At 42.3% G+C, this 14,681-nt stretch overlaps 1 protein-coding gene across 1 annotated transcript in view; it reads right to left on the reverse strand.

Annotated features, from left to right (window-relative positions):
• UTP20 (UTP20 small subunit processome component) overlaps positions 1 to 14,681 on the reverse strand; it is a 63,531-nt gene that overhangs the window by 33,590 nt on the left and 15,260 nt on the right. Inside the window, exons 15-27 of the mRNA XM_074902660.1 lie at positions 14,078 to 14,183; positions 12,707 to 12,857; positions 12,219 to 12,281; positions 11,772 to 11,930; positions 10,640 to 10,716; positions 9,690 to 9,769; positions 8,763 to 9,006; positions 7,624 to 7,824; positions 5,797 to 5,887; positions 4,142 to 4,227; positions 2,286 to 2,411; positions 1,579 to 1,745; positions 847 to 1,055 (exon numbers count right to left, since the gene is read on the reverse strand). Coding sequence (XP_074758761.1) covers positions 847 to 1,055; positions 1,579 to 1,745; positions 2,286 to 2,411; positions 4,142 to 4,227; positions 5,797 to 5,887; positions 7,624 to 7,824; positions 8,763 to 9,006; positions 9,690 to 9,769; positions 10,640 to 10,716; positions 11,772 to 11,930; positions 12,219 to 12,281; positions 12,707 to 12,857; positions 14,078 to 14,183 — 1,760 coding nt within the window. The remainder of the gene's footprint in view (positions 1 to 846; positions 1,056 to 1,578; positions 1,746 to 2,285; positions 2,412 to 4,141; positions 4,228 to 5,796; positions 5,888 to 7,623; positions 7,825 to 8,762; positions 9,007 to 9,689; positions 9,770 to 10,639; positions 10,717 to 11,771; positions 11,931 to 12,218; positions 12,282 to 12,706; positions 12,858 to 14,077; positions 14,184 to 14,681) is intronic.

Below are 14,681 nucleotides of genomic sequence, written 5' to 3' on the forward strand. Positions count from 1 at the left end.
CCAAACAGCTAGCAACAGAGCCCCTGAGCTAGCTGAGCTAGAGCTCATGGATCTCTGCACTGCTCTCCTGGGCACAGGGCAGCAGTAAGCCAAGATGTCCCATCTTTAGGTGCAGCCAATCTTTAACAGAATGTTTTCCTTACCTGACCCTTTTCTGCATGTACAGCCACTGCACAGCAAGGGAAAAAACCATTCACAGTGCTCTGCAGATACCTGGCTGAGACCCAAATTGTGACACTGGAATAACATAACTACTGCTGATAGAGCTGAACATGCTTCTCAAGTGCTGAAAGCATGGCTGGTAACCATGTTTTCCCTGTGTCCCAAGACAGAACACAATCACTGTAGATAATCACTGTGATCATCTACAAAGCTGAGCTCCCCTGGGGTCTAGTACTGCAACAACACACCTCAAAGATAAGTTTTGCTCTAAAGTCCTCAGGCAAGGAACTTTAATTCCTCTCCTTCCACTGCTCAAATGTTTTATCCTTGCAGCCAAGAAACTACATCTTTAAGGCCAATTTCAACTTCCAGCCATAAGATCTTGTTATATCCCTACAACAAATCATTTAGCTGTCCCTCAGACTCTCTCTTCAGTAACTAAAAAATGCAGTCCAAAGCAGCTTTCTAAACACATTAATTCCACCTGCATTGCCAGAGCACTTTCAGACAAATATCACTGCCCTCTATGTTGACAAGACATCTAATTGCCAAGCTTCACTCCATGCTGGCATTAAACTTATCTTTACCTGAACCAGTGAAGGTGTGTATACATGTGCCAGCTAAGGAGAGGAGGAGGGAAAGGAATTTAATTTACATGTTTGTACATAGTTTGCATGTACTTACCTTTTCTCTTTGCTGGAGGATGCAGGATACCACAGCCGTCATGCAGAGCAGAATCTGTAGAATTTCAGGCAGATACTGATGGATCAAATGTCCCATGTTTTTCAACACAACTTCGAGACTGTTGAAGAGGCTATGCTGACGCCCAAGAGGCAGAACTTTAGCTAAATCTAGCTCTGACATACTTCGAAGCACTGCAGTCTGGCAAGGCCCTGCAATAGGCAAAGGGACAACAACTTATTTAGAGAAGCACCACGCAGATACTCACCACAAAAAATAATTTTCAATGAAAATAGTATAGTCTGGTCCTAAATTATAGATCACCACGTTCAGCTTTTTAAATAATGACAGCTCTGGGTCTCCATCTCTCTGTGACACTCCGACATCTCCTACTGCTACAGCATCAGAGCACTTCACAACCTCCGTTTATTGCCATCATATGCAGGCTAGCCTATGAAGCCAGCGAATGCTCATTCCTGGCCTGCTACAGCTTACTTGGACAGCTGTAGAAAGTCATTCAGTTTTTCCTGACCTGTAAAACAAAGCAATCGTACTTTGTAAGGAAAAGCTCAGGGGAATCCCAGTCCTTATCAAAAGTTTACTTTCATGCTTTCGTCCTTCCAAGGCACTGTCAGAGACAAACTGAAGCACATAACAGTACTAAGTGTATTTATCCTCCCACACGTCTACAGGTCAGAAAGTACCATACCCCCATGTTCTACTGCCTGTACCTACCATTACTGAATTGCTTCACGGCTTCAAAGAGCAGATCCAGGAACATCCGTATCTCTTCTGGCAGCGAGCCGGCAAGAAATCGCAGAACGATCGACATGCGAGTGCCTGCTGAAGACTTGCCCTGTGTTTTGCTCCCTGTTTTGTTTCTCATTCTGCCATAGAGGATTCTTCAAGAGCCAAAAAGAGGTTGCATTAGCTTTCAGCAAGCCACCTGTTTCCTAGCCTCTTATTCTGCAAGAGCAGCTCCATTTAAAAATATTCTCTAGCGAGAACAAGCTGAGTGGAAGTGTCCCCTTCAGGGTCTCCACTGAATTACTATGTATTGCCCCAAAACATCCCAGCAAAAGATCAGCTTCTGCTACTACAATGGAAGCTTTGCTTCGTTATCTGCATGATAACCTGCATCACTGTATCTTAAAAAAAAATCAGCAGCAATCTCAGTGAACTGCAATGTTTTCACAGTTCTCTGTAAACCTTAGCAGAAACAGCGTTTAACAAAATACTGTTTTTAAAGAAAACACCATTTACATAACAGATTACATAAATGCATTAATAAGAAAACCATACAGAACACCACAAACTAAGTTGTCAAACTATACCATTAACAATAGGTTTATCTTAATTGTTTAAAACGAGAAGCAGCAGCATTACATCTCTGCTCATGGTACTTTGACATGAAACTTTTAAACCCGCACTTCATGACACACCTCATAAGAACAGGGATGAGATCTGGTCGATGCTCCACTTTTACTACTGAGGTCTCCTCAGAAATACTGAAATGGACTATTTCTTCTTTAAAACTCTTATCTTCCAGTAGCCTTTGTAAGTTCTCTCTGAGAGTAATAAACATTATTTGAGGGCAGGTAGGGGTTTATAAAAATAAATGCACATGCATCTATATCTAATTACCCATCTATCTAATCTACCGTGATAAGATATTAAAGTACTGTGTTCCCACACTTTTTTCAAAAAATATTTTAAAAGCCATCAAATTCAAGCTAATTCTGTAGAAAAGTACCTCCTGAACGCATTCTGAAGAGATTATTCAACGACAAACTACACTTTTATGCTGTCACTTTCTCTGGGTGGTTATAAATCATCAGTACAAAAGAACTCTTTGAAAATGATGCAACTACTGAGCACTATTCTGGGACAGAATGAAAGTGTTGTCATTTTCCTCTAAACAAAAGAAAGACACTGACCAACATTGAGATCTTTTTTCCAGTTTTAGATAGGAAACATACAGCTGGCTAAAATTAAAATTTCACAGAATCACCTAGGTTGGAAAGGACCTTGGAAATCATCTAGTCCAATTGTTTGCCTAGCACTGACAGTTCCCAACTACACCAGATCCCTCAGCACTATGTCGACCCGACTCTTAAACACCTCCAGGGATGGGGACTCCACCACTGCCCTGGGCAGCCCATTCCAACACCCAACAACCCGTTCTGGAAAGAAATACTTCCTAACACCTAGTCTAAACTTTCCCTGGCGCAACTTGAGGCCATTCCCTCTTGTCCTGTCGCTTACTACTAGGCTAAAGAGGCTCAAACCCAGCTCTCTGCAGCTTCCTTTCATGTAGCTGTAGAGGGCGATGAGGTCTCCCCTCAGCCTCCTCTTCTCCAGACTAAACACCCCCAGTTCCCTCAGCCGCTCCCCGTACGACCTGTGCTCCAGACCCTGCACCAGCTTCGTTGCCCTTCTCTGGACACGCTCGAGTCATTCAATGTCCTTTTTGCAGCGAGGGGCCCAAAACTGAACACAAGAATCGAGGTGCGGCCTCACCAGTGCCGAGTACAGGGGTCAGATCCCTTCCCTGTCCCTGCTGGCCACGCTATTGCTGACACAAGCCAGGATGCCATTGGCCTTCTTGGCCCCCTGGGCACACTGCTGGCTCCTGTTCAGCCGGCTGTCAGTCAACCCCCCCAGGTCCCTCTCTGACTGGCAGCTCTCCAGCCACTCCTCCCCAAGCCTGTAGCGCTGCTGGGGGTTGTTGTGGCTCAAGTGCAGCCCCTGGCATTTGCCCTCATTGAAACTCCTCCAGTTGGCCTCAGCCCATGGCTCCAGCCTGTCCAGGTCTCTCTGCAGAGCCTCCCTACCCTCGAGCAGATCAACACTCCCACCCAACTTGGTGTCATCTGCAAACTGACTGAGGGTGCACTCGATCCCCTCGCCTAGATCATCAATAAAGATGTTAAACAGGAGTGGCCCCAAAACCGAGCCCTGGGGGACACCACTTGTGACCGGCCGCCAACTGGATTTAACTCCATTTACCACAACTCTCTGGGCCCGACCTTCCAGCCAGCTTTTTACCCAGCAAAGTGTGCGACTACCCAAGCCTCGAGCAGCCATTTTTGCCAGGAGAACACTGTGGGAAACGGTGTCAAAGGCCTTGCTAAAGTCAAGGTAAATTACATCCACAGCCTTTCCCTCATCCAATAATTTATACATATGTCTTCAACAAATACAGAAGAGTCTCTCTTTGAGGCAACTGATCCCAAGCAGGCTTCTGATATGACAGTAGGCTCATTCACCAATGCTAAAATAATATAAAAGCTTTCACCTGTATGGCAGTAGATGAGGATGCTTGTATGTCATTATACAGTCAAGAGCTATTCTCTGTACATTCTGGTCTTGATGGGACAGTAACTGCAAATGGCAAAGAAAGAAAATGAGTCCCCATCCAGAAGACAGAAGTACTTACTGAAAATAGTGAAACAACCCAGACTCCACGTTCAAGCAGGTTTTGGACTAACTTATCAAAATGGAAACAGAATATATGTGTTGTCAGTATACAGCCAAGATGTGTATACACAACTGCTGCTCATAAAAAGTGAACATGGCTGCTGGTAGTTCATATATATTTTTCCCCTCCATTTACATAGGACAGTTATGATATTTGGTTTTTCATAATTATCTTCTGGACAGCTGTCAGCTTGCACTTTTAACCTCCAAAACCAGTTACCAGTTGTGTATCTGTGAAGACTGGATTAAGAAGCAAACTACCCAAATCATCCCAAGACACCTGTACTTCTTTCCTGTTACAAGCACAAAATAAAGACCTGTCACACAAAGTCTCACTGAGATCCATCCTCTCTTGAAGATGACACTTCCTAACCTAGGCACTAAGAAATACAGAACATTTCCCCAGGTGGCATTCTTATCAGTTCTTCAGTCTCCTACCAAACAGCACAGGCTAGAATCATCAAAGGTCACTTTGCCATTACGTCCCTACACTGGATGGACATACCAACCATGACAACACATATAGTGAGACACAGAAATGGAAAATAGCAATTGATGAAGAAATATTTCTTGTCAGGCTGTTCTTCACATGCTGTTTTGACCCCTAAACATCTGTTCAGTATCTTCCTAAGAACACAGGCAAGCAAACACATGGACCAGCTCTTTTCCTAAGCAAAACTCTGAGGTCGACCGAAACAGCGTGAATATTCATTAGATTCTCTAATTTACGGACTAATGAATGGATCTTCCAACTCTCACACCAGGTACCAGTTCAAACCCAGGGATATAACAGGTTCATACCATTTAATACAGTTCTACAGCCCCCTGACCACAGCCTCAGAGAACACAAATTAGGAACAATTAGAGCAAAATGCAATGATCTAAACAAATCCACAAATTGTGAACCAACAAAATCCAATAAAATTAATAAAATACTCTTTTAAGGAGCGTAGGATAAAGCGTTAGAATTACTCTTCAGAGTCAATATTTTTGACAAATCCTTCAGGGAAATCCCTCAAAAATGAATCTTATCATACTGAATATTCATTAGGAAGAAATTCTCTATTCCTTTTTTGATGCAAAATGATCTGTTGTTCGCACTGACCATACTCTTGACAGTCACAACTTCCCCAAGCTTTGGATTTAAAATCCTCTTCCAGATCCTGCTGTGCAAGTGGAACAGACTCCCTCTACAGCCACTTCTGCACCTTGACAAAGACTATTACTTGCCTATTGCCAGATCTGTTTGCATGAGCCACTCCTGGCAAACCAAGCCAGGTATCTCAAGCAGGTCTCTGTTAAAACAGGTCTCATTTCAAGTGAAGCTTTCTAGGAAGCCCTCACAAGAACAGCTCCTTTTTCAGCTATCATGGCTGGGTTCAGAAAATTACAGGTTTCTGCAGTTTCAGACACTGTGTTGAAGTAAGAATGAGTTTATTAGCAGTAATTCTAAAAGTCAGCAAATAGCATCACCTGGGTATATAATGCATTCAACTTCTGCTCCAGATACAATGCACGAGGATTTGAGAATTTAGAGAAAACTTGTAAGTGGGCTATTAGTTGCCTGTAAAACAAACCAAAACAATGATTTTTCAAAATGACCAGAGACAATCCTTCATTATCATAAACAAATGGGGAACTTATTAAAATTGATTAACAAGAAAGGAAAATAAAAAACAACACAAGAGGATCCCAAGTCTACAGGCCTCCATTTCAGAGACACAGCAATATCCTGTTCCCTCTCCTAAACAGCTCCTTCCAGATAAGGCCATTTTCTTAGTAGCACTAGATGGGCTCAGCTTTTGATGAGAAAGGAATACAGTTCGGATGCAGCTTACTACTTTCTGCCAGTTCAGCCTAGAACACCAAACAGGTGAATTCACCTCTCTATTTATTCACTTGTCCTTAATGGTGCCCATTTCGCTCCTATCAACATTAAGGGCTGTATTTAGCCCCAGACTGTGCTGCACTTATGCCGGACTGCAAGCACAGGTGGGGATCATTTCCTCTAGAAGTGGCTGCCACCCCACATCTGCTCCATCTCCACTTTGTGGGAGGAAAGAGGTGACCAGGATAAGGAAAGTGTGAGATCTCATCTACCATGTGTGCTGTGGGGCTGGCAGAGGTTGTCCTCACCCAGCTGCTCCCCCTAGTAGTTTACACTGAACTCTCCAGATATGTAGGTGGGCCACCCTCGTCCATGGCTGGGCTCAGCCAAAGGACGAGTATAACGCCTTCCAGCAACCCCATGCCGAGCTTGGGGTAGGTGTAGGTCCTCCCGCTGCCTCAGCCAGACCTCATGGGCTACAGGGTGCAGCCCCGCGTGGGCTCTGCTACTGCAGCACAGGCCTGACTGCATGAACCGTCTTCCCCCTGGACAAAGGAAGGTCACTCCAGAATGCACTAACATGCCTTTGGTAAATACTTTATGCCTTTGTTACTGCTACCAGTAACTAATGTTCCCACTGAAGTATGTGGACATTTTGGGATGGAGGTTGAAAAAAATTTTTGTAATTCTGGACTATCAGTCACTGTACTTTAATTGCTGCTAATATGTGGATGCAAGCCAGAATCTGGGAACAAAATGAAACACCTATAAGACACCTGGGATTAAATGACAATTCAGGTTACATATCAAATACTCATCGTGTTCCAACATGTAAGGTGACATTGTGATAGTCCTCTGTCATTACAAGAGCCATCCAAAACTGGCAAAATATAAATCTTTATATTGTATTTGTAATGGACATTTGACAAAACAGACTCTAGAGAAACTGTGGAGAATTCATACAAAGAGTCACTTTCTCCATGTATTCAGCATGGCAAACAATGACATTACAACAGCATGTAGCTTCAGTCTAAAACACCACCAAATAAAAAAATCTTTGTCCCTAAGAAGACCGGAACTGAGATTTATAACAGGTAGGCAATGGCAGAAGTCTACGGTTTTAAAAGACCAACAGATACACACAGAGAAGCCAGAGGAATGTAGGTACAACAGTCTCCGAAAACTTCAGAATGGCTTCAGAATACCACATAATTCTTGCTTAAAGTAACACACACCACACAGTGTCAGCAGGTAATGAGACAATGACAGAGCCTGGGCAGGGTCTTTGGATGTTTAGTAGAGTGCAGAAAGAGTTTCTGACTCTAAAGTGCTTATAATCCACTGCAAAATTATGAAGGGCAAGCAAAAGAAGAAAAAGGAATGTATACAAAAACACAGCTTTTATCTAAACAGGAGCTGCTGAATTGGCCTTTTCATGAAAACACTAGCAAGGGAAAACTAAAAATACTTACTTCGCAGCAGCTCTTCTTGTTTTCTTTTTTGGTAATCCTACAGTAATTGGTTCCCCTTCTTCCTGTTCTTCCTCCTCCTCCTCCATAGCATCATCATTCCCCTCTTCACTGGGTATTTCTTTTACTGCTACTGTACGACTAATTTTCCTTCTAAGATCCTGAGATGGAGCCACTAATGAATCTGCTGGGTAGTACTCATTTCTGTGTTTAAAAATAAAAAACAAAGAAAGAATTAAGAAACAGCATTTTTTCAGGATTTCAGGGCAAGAAATACTAAAAAATCCACAGTCCACCATTCTCATTACTAATGGCACCGTGTCTTGGGACATGCCTAATAATTCCCAAAGCAGCATATTTCGGCAAGTATATACTTCTTTGCCTACAAGTTGTAGGGATATAAGGCTCTGATCAAATACACTAACAGAGACTGGAGGTACCTGGTGGAGAGGAGAAGAGAAACATGAATCACTGAATTACTGGAGGTGTGTAAAGAGGGTATGTGGAGGACATGTGGATTGTTTGCTCAGTTGGGTAGGTGAACAGTGAGTATGGCAGTGTGAGAATAAGTGAAAAAACTAACCTACTGCAGTATGGTTCCATTTTTCCAGAAGGCAAGCAAAACAGAGGTTTTCTAACCACAGGAGTATCAGAAACCTTCCCCTGCCATGGGATCACAGGTACCCAATGCGCATCAAACTATCTGCTATGTACATGCATGCAAGCACACCACTGCTCTCCCTCCAGGGGCTGAAAACTGAATCAGCCTCTAACAAAATCAGTATTTCCCCTCATCTTGTCTTCTGTGATTCCAAACTGAAATGTATTTTCATTTTTTAAAAAAAGGAACTTTATTTTCACTGAAATCACTTCCTAATGAAGTAATGAGGCTGTGACAGTGTCAAGTCAATAAATGAGAGACTGAACAGCAGAAATGTACTGCCAGTTTCATTTCAGCCTGCTTGTGTGATGTTTCTAACAGAATCCACATTTCAATCAAAACACTGTCTTAACTGGAAACAGTCATCTCATCAGCCATACATTTAGGAAATAAAGTCTATATTGGGATAGCCATAGTCTTAAAGCTCAGCAACACACTGAAAGCAATGTGTCCTCTCAACTTAAAAATAAATCTTACTTACCTAATAAATCTCAAAAGAAGTGGGGAAAGTTCCCTTGACCTAGGCTCCACTCTGTCTGGAAACTTATATAGTGCTTTCCACAGTAGAAAACGGAAGTTTGTGTGGTCAAGTCGCACACTGCAATCCGTTCTAGTCTTCAGCTGCTCCAGGAAGACAGTTCCCACTCCTCCTTCTGGCATCTTCTCACTTTCTGTTTCAGCAATGCTTTCCCCCTGTTCATCTAGTTCATTTTGCAGCTCCATTTCTGTACAACAGATGAAGAAAATCTATTCAGGTTACTTCATAATCACCAGTAGCAAGGGCTCAGTCCCCCATTACAAAAGTATTACTTTTGGTGACATGTACCTGTTTAGACAAATGTATTTAACACTGACCTGAAAGATCCACATTGCTTAGAAAGTACTCTAGAATGTCCTACAGCCATGATGCATCTCAATTAAGCTCAATTATCTTGAATATAACAGAGAAATCCACAAATGGCTGTGTGCTCATGGCTCTATCATGAAATCATAGATTCCATACACCCAACATCAAGAGCTCACCCAAGAAAGACACTATTTTCAGGAACTCCACTCAACCTATGGAGCAGAAAGATGGTCAGCCCCATTATACTGGTTTTGTCACTGCTCCTGATCAGACTGGTCAGCACCAGCCTTAAGCAGGGACAAAACTGCTGCATGGCTTCCCACAACCTGCACCTCCCTCCTCTAAGACAGGTACCTTTTCTATCTACTTCATGGTGTTCAGGACAGGAGACAGTTTTTCCCCAAACCTCTCCATTCCTTCCCTGGACATGAAGCTGGTAGTTAAGAGCCCTGGTTCTGAATTCCCCCACCACATGTAAATTTGGGGCACATAAAACCAGAGTCATGTCATTCACAATTAGCTGGATTACTGTCATAACAATATTTAGGAGTCATGACTTACCAGCATAGGTAGCAGCTCTCTCCAAATGTTCATATAAGACCTTCCAGAACTGTTTATTCTCCATTTCCTTTGCATAAGATCTAACAAAGCATAAGACAGCACGAAATTAAAAGGAAAATTCGTCACTATCAAAATATGTCACTAGACAAGCTAACAACTAATACAGAGGCTTTGATCACTGCTTTAATGTGGGTGTCCAAAGACAGGACATCTGCATGATACAGCTGTAGCACCTCCTTGCCTTTACTCGTGCATCCCAAATGTCAATTGTTATTAAAATAATCTGGTTGTATCTCATGACTTCAAATGAACTCGAATTGAGTGGAAATGTTCAAGATTTCTACTGACTTCCGTATAGTGACATCATATAGAACCAAAGGAAGAATTAGCATGGACATATCTTTTGAAGAGCTGGTTTAATTTTTTTTATTAATACACTAGTTTGAAGGGGAAAAATCCCATCCTTTTTAATCACACAAGAAAATGGAAAAAAAAAAAAGAAGATAAAGTCATGCTGAAAGAAGACACTGATTTCAGTATTCAGCTTCGCTGTCACGATGGTGAGACTTCCCTATCCTTTAGTAGGATTTAGAGGTTTTCCAGTAAGGATAGAAGAGTCAGAGACAGGGAAACTGAGAGGGACTTCTTGCTCCTTTAAGCAATTGTGAAACACTAATCAAATCCTGCTACATTTAACTGAAAACTCTGATGCTATTTGACTATATTTGTTGCAAATTCCCTTCAACAGTAAGAAAAATCAGAAACTAAGTTAGAGTCTACACAAGGTGTGATTTGAGATGAAATTTATTTCAGATGATTTCACATTAAGGTTCTCATACACAGATCTCTCCAAACCAGACATTTTTACCACAGCTTTTTTTTCACAGAACAATGGAAGGAATGTTCTGCATGACAAGCACAGGTTGCAGCATCCAACTGCATATACTTACGTTATGAGTTCAATTACAGGATCCCAGAGAGGGCTGAAGTTAATATAAAGCATTCCCAGTAAATACCGAAGAGGAACCTAGAATGACATACAATACCATCTTGTTGAGACATAAAAAACAATAGTTAAAGACCTGTCAACTCCTCTAACCTTTCTTCCTCTCAAAGACAAAACTTTGTTCAGAAAAGTTCTCAGAAGTACTACAAGTAATGCAGCAAGTCACACACATCATCACTCCTTGTCTCAGAACTGCATGAGAAAATCTAGAGCCCATTTATTGTAAGTTGCACTGAGATCTAGTCACCATACCTATATACCATGAATGTGCAAAAACCAGTTCAGCACAGCAGATAACCTAGATTGCATGACTCCCTCTCAAACTTCAGGGCTGCCATAGCAGCATTAAGGATCTCAGAGTCTTCACTGCACTAGGCCTAGAAGCATATCCTCTGGACAGGCTCCTTGCTGACCTACATGCAGTAGAACTGACCTACAACCCTTCCTCACAGGAGCTTACAAAGCTCACAAAGTTTACAAACATATTTTACAAGGTAAAAAAATTATACAGGTATAGCAACAGCCAGAAAAATAATAAAAGCAACCCCTTCCCACAAAATCCACATTCATTTAACTAGCAAAATTGTGACCCTTCCAACATCTAGAAAGTGAGGTCTCCTTTAGCTCAATAGCAGAGGACATTCATTCAACAGTCACAGGCACACAAGATTTTCACCCTGCAGCAAGATCCAGAAGCTAGGCTCTCCAATGGCCAATGGAAGTCCTACCAACGTTCAACCATGCTGAGGGTATGGCAAGGTCATGATACTGTATTTGCTCACAACTCACTTCTCCCTAGAATAATTTGCTTTCCTTTCCATGATATCAAAACCTGATTAATGTGAGCCATTTTTCTAGACATCACCGCTGTTCTGCTCAATACCCAAGAGAACACAATAGTCCCAAGGACAATGGGAGCTGTGATCCCTACTAAAAAGTTTTCTAAAATCTAATCTGGGAACTAACTGATCTTTTTACGAACTCTTATTAAAAACTCTGCAATCCATGTGATGGAATAAAAACGTTCTCTTGGAATAAAGGAATGTGACGACTGCTTCTTGACAATAACTACTTACCTCCCGCAAAGATCCACTTGGTATTGCAGACAGCACTATATCACATCTTAGTTTCCTCAAATGGAGGAGTTTCTCTCTGTAATCATTCACTGTTGCTGGCACAAGTTCTGCCTGGAGCAATATGGCAAATAATGGCTGGAGTTCCCCTGTGCCATCACCCTGAACAAGCAAGTGACATGCATTTTGTTAGAGTATCCTTCTCCCATTGACAGGTATTTCAACAAAACTACACGGAGTGACTTGCTCCGGTTTCCACCACTTAGGCATAACAGCTCACACAACCAAAAACAGCAGGATGCAGGAGGACAAAGAGATAAAACTGGAATCTGAAAGCACAAAAGCAAAGGATAATCTCTACATGCTTTGTTTCGCAAAGTGAAAAACAGTTCACACCCAACATCAAACACAGATGCCTTTGAAATGTTAAATTAAAAGTTTTAGCTCTACCTCAGTCTGTGTAGGGGATGGATTCTCAAAATGGCTTAGAACTCGAACAGTCAATAGCCGGACCTATCCAAAGTGGAAACATATGTCAGAAGCGTTCGGGAGAATGCAGGCTACGCAAAAGACACAGAAGCACCTACACAGAGGATAATGTTTTGCACAGAGGCTTATTTCACTAGGTTCCTCCTACAGTTGAAAAACAGATGAGCTCCTGTAGTCTAGGTGGCAATGCAAAAATGAGTACGTGAGGCTCCTGCTCCAATTCACCTCCAGGGAAGAGGCAAGCCTTGCAGGACTAAAAGTTAACCTCTGTTAACTCATGGTCCACAGCAGCCTCTTAGAATGGACACAGTCCTAAACAGATACTACAAAATAATAGCCTTTACACAGTCTCATGATTCTCCTTTCAGCCTTTGTCACTTAACTCAATTTACTTAAATTACATTGGTAAAATACAAATTATCTTGCACATGCTCAAAAAAGCAAATTACCTTGGAAACACCAGTGGAAATATTAGGATGCAGCTTCTCAAACAAGTCCATTATGTTCCCTTGGGAAAGGGGTTCCTGGCAGCCACACAATGCCAACCTTGTGTAATAGAGATCAGCCAACAGTAACGCAGACGGGTCTGAAGGGAAAGTGCTAAAACAACAGTGTTTTATTAGCATATAGAGAGCACTGCAACAATACAGATATTTGAAAATAAGGCAGTAGTGACAATAACAATATTAAGGGAAAATTCCACAGGACTTCAGACACTGCTGGCAACCAGCAGGCTGGTGAAGTCAGACTTAACCATCATGCTGGCTTGCAGTCTCAAAGACCAATTACCAACAACAGCCCAAGAACCATAAAATCCCTCTTTTGCCTTAATCTGGCTTATAAAGCTAGGGCTAGCAGGCTGGGCCCACATACACACAGCTGCAGGAAACAAATCCACATAGGTCAGCAGAGGGCTGCTGCTACTGCCTAGGTGCCTAGTCAGTGATCAACAGAAAATAAATAATCCAGGCTTAGGTGAGACACCAGGAATCCTGTCTGCCCACAGGGAAACCTCCTTCTGCTACCTTACATCCCTTGCTCCAAGCAGGTTTCACACCCCCAGCCCAAAGCACTAGATTGAAGCTCTCTGCCAAGACTCCCTGCCTGATCTGGCAAGGTGTTTCATCTCCATCACACCTGGCCTCACACACGGGCACCGTGATTTCCTAACTGAACAGGATGTTTTGAAGCTCAAACCACCAAAGACTTGGAGATGCTCCAGCACAACAGTGATGGAAGATAACAAGTTTAGCAGGATTTGCTGAAGAGAGATCAGCGGTCTCCCTTAATCCCTTCAGCCACTCAGTTACATGTGCTAATTATAAGTAGAACAGAGTTACAACAAATAAAATGGAGCACACCAAACTTCCTCCGCACTGTGAAGCATGCACACACATGATATGTAAGGTCATGGGGGAATCAAACACCACCCACAGACTGCAGAAGTTCAAGCATTTGACACAACTCAAAGGCTGTTCCTGTCCCTCTTATCATTATAATATAACATACAGTTATTAAGTGTAGCACTCCGAGGTAAAATTAGAACCAATGAACTTGACACTCTACCCTGCAGCTGCCTAAAAAATCTTCAGTTTGCAGAGAAAACATGATTGAACAGGTATTACATCTACCTGGTTCTCCAAACAAACAGTGCCTACAACATTGCCAATTTACAATAACCATATGTAACCATACACAACATGATGGCATAACAGAACAGGCAACACACAAATAGGCATTTAGCAAGCCCCTACATAAAGGCAAAGTCAACTCTTTGCCATACCAAGGAGAATCACAAAGACCAGGCAGAGTTTACTTACGTCACCAAGCTCTTGACACGCTCCACAGGTAACAAATGGAGTATTTCAGAAGACTCTGCCAAACTAAGAAGAGTACTTACAGCTTGGCAGGCCACAAACAGGCTTCCTAGAGCAGAGAGAGAACAAGAACAGCGTGTATATTTACTCAGCTCCCAGTGATTTGTGTTTGTATGGTGCTTGCTCACCCTGAAATGGCAGGAGTCACAGTAATACTGTAACATATGGATCCCAGAACCAGCATGTGTATTTTCTAACCATTATCATAACCCATAAAGGAAATGCTCCTCTGGCTATCAAAGTAAGTGCCTACTCTAGCAAGTCAGCATTCAAAGCTGTAAGCAGCTCCCAGTTTGCATGTTTCCATCACGCCTGCATGCACAGAGAGCAGAGATCTGGAGCTAAGCACACTTGCAGGAGTCTCAGGAGAGCTCTATGCTATAAATGGCACTCAGAAATTATGAAATGCTGCCCAAACTTATATGAATGCAGCAAAATAGAAGCAAAAATATATATGGATGCTACCACACAAGTGCCCATAAACTTTGGCACTTCGGCAATGCACTACTGTATGACATCTTCAAAGCTGTCCCATGTACTTAAAGAA

Source organism: Athene noctua, chromosome 3, assembly GCF_965140245.1.
Source record: "Athene noctua chromosome 3, bAthNoc1.hap1.1, whole genome shotgun sequence".
In the NCBI taxonomy this organism is placed as follows: domain Eukaryota; kingdom Metazoa; phylum Chordata; class Aves; order Strigiformes; family Strigidae; genus Athene; species Athene noctua.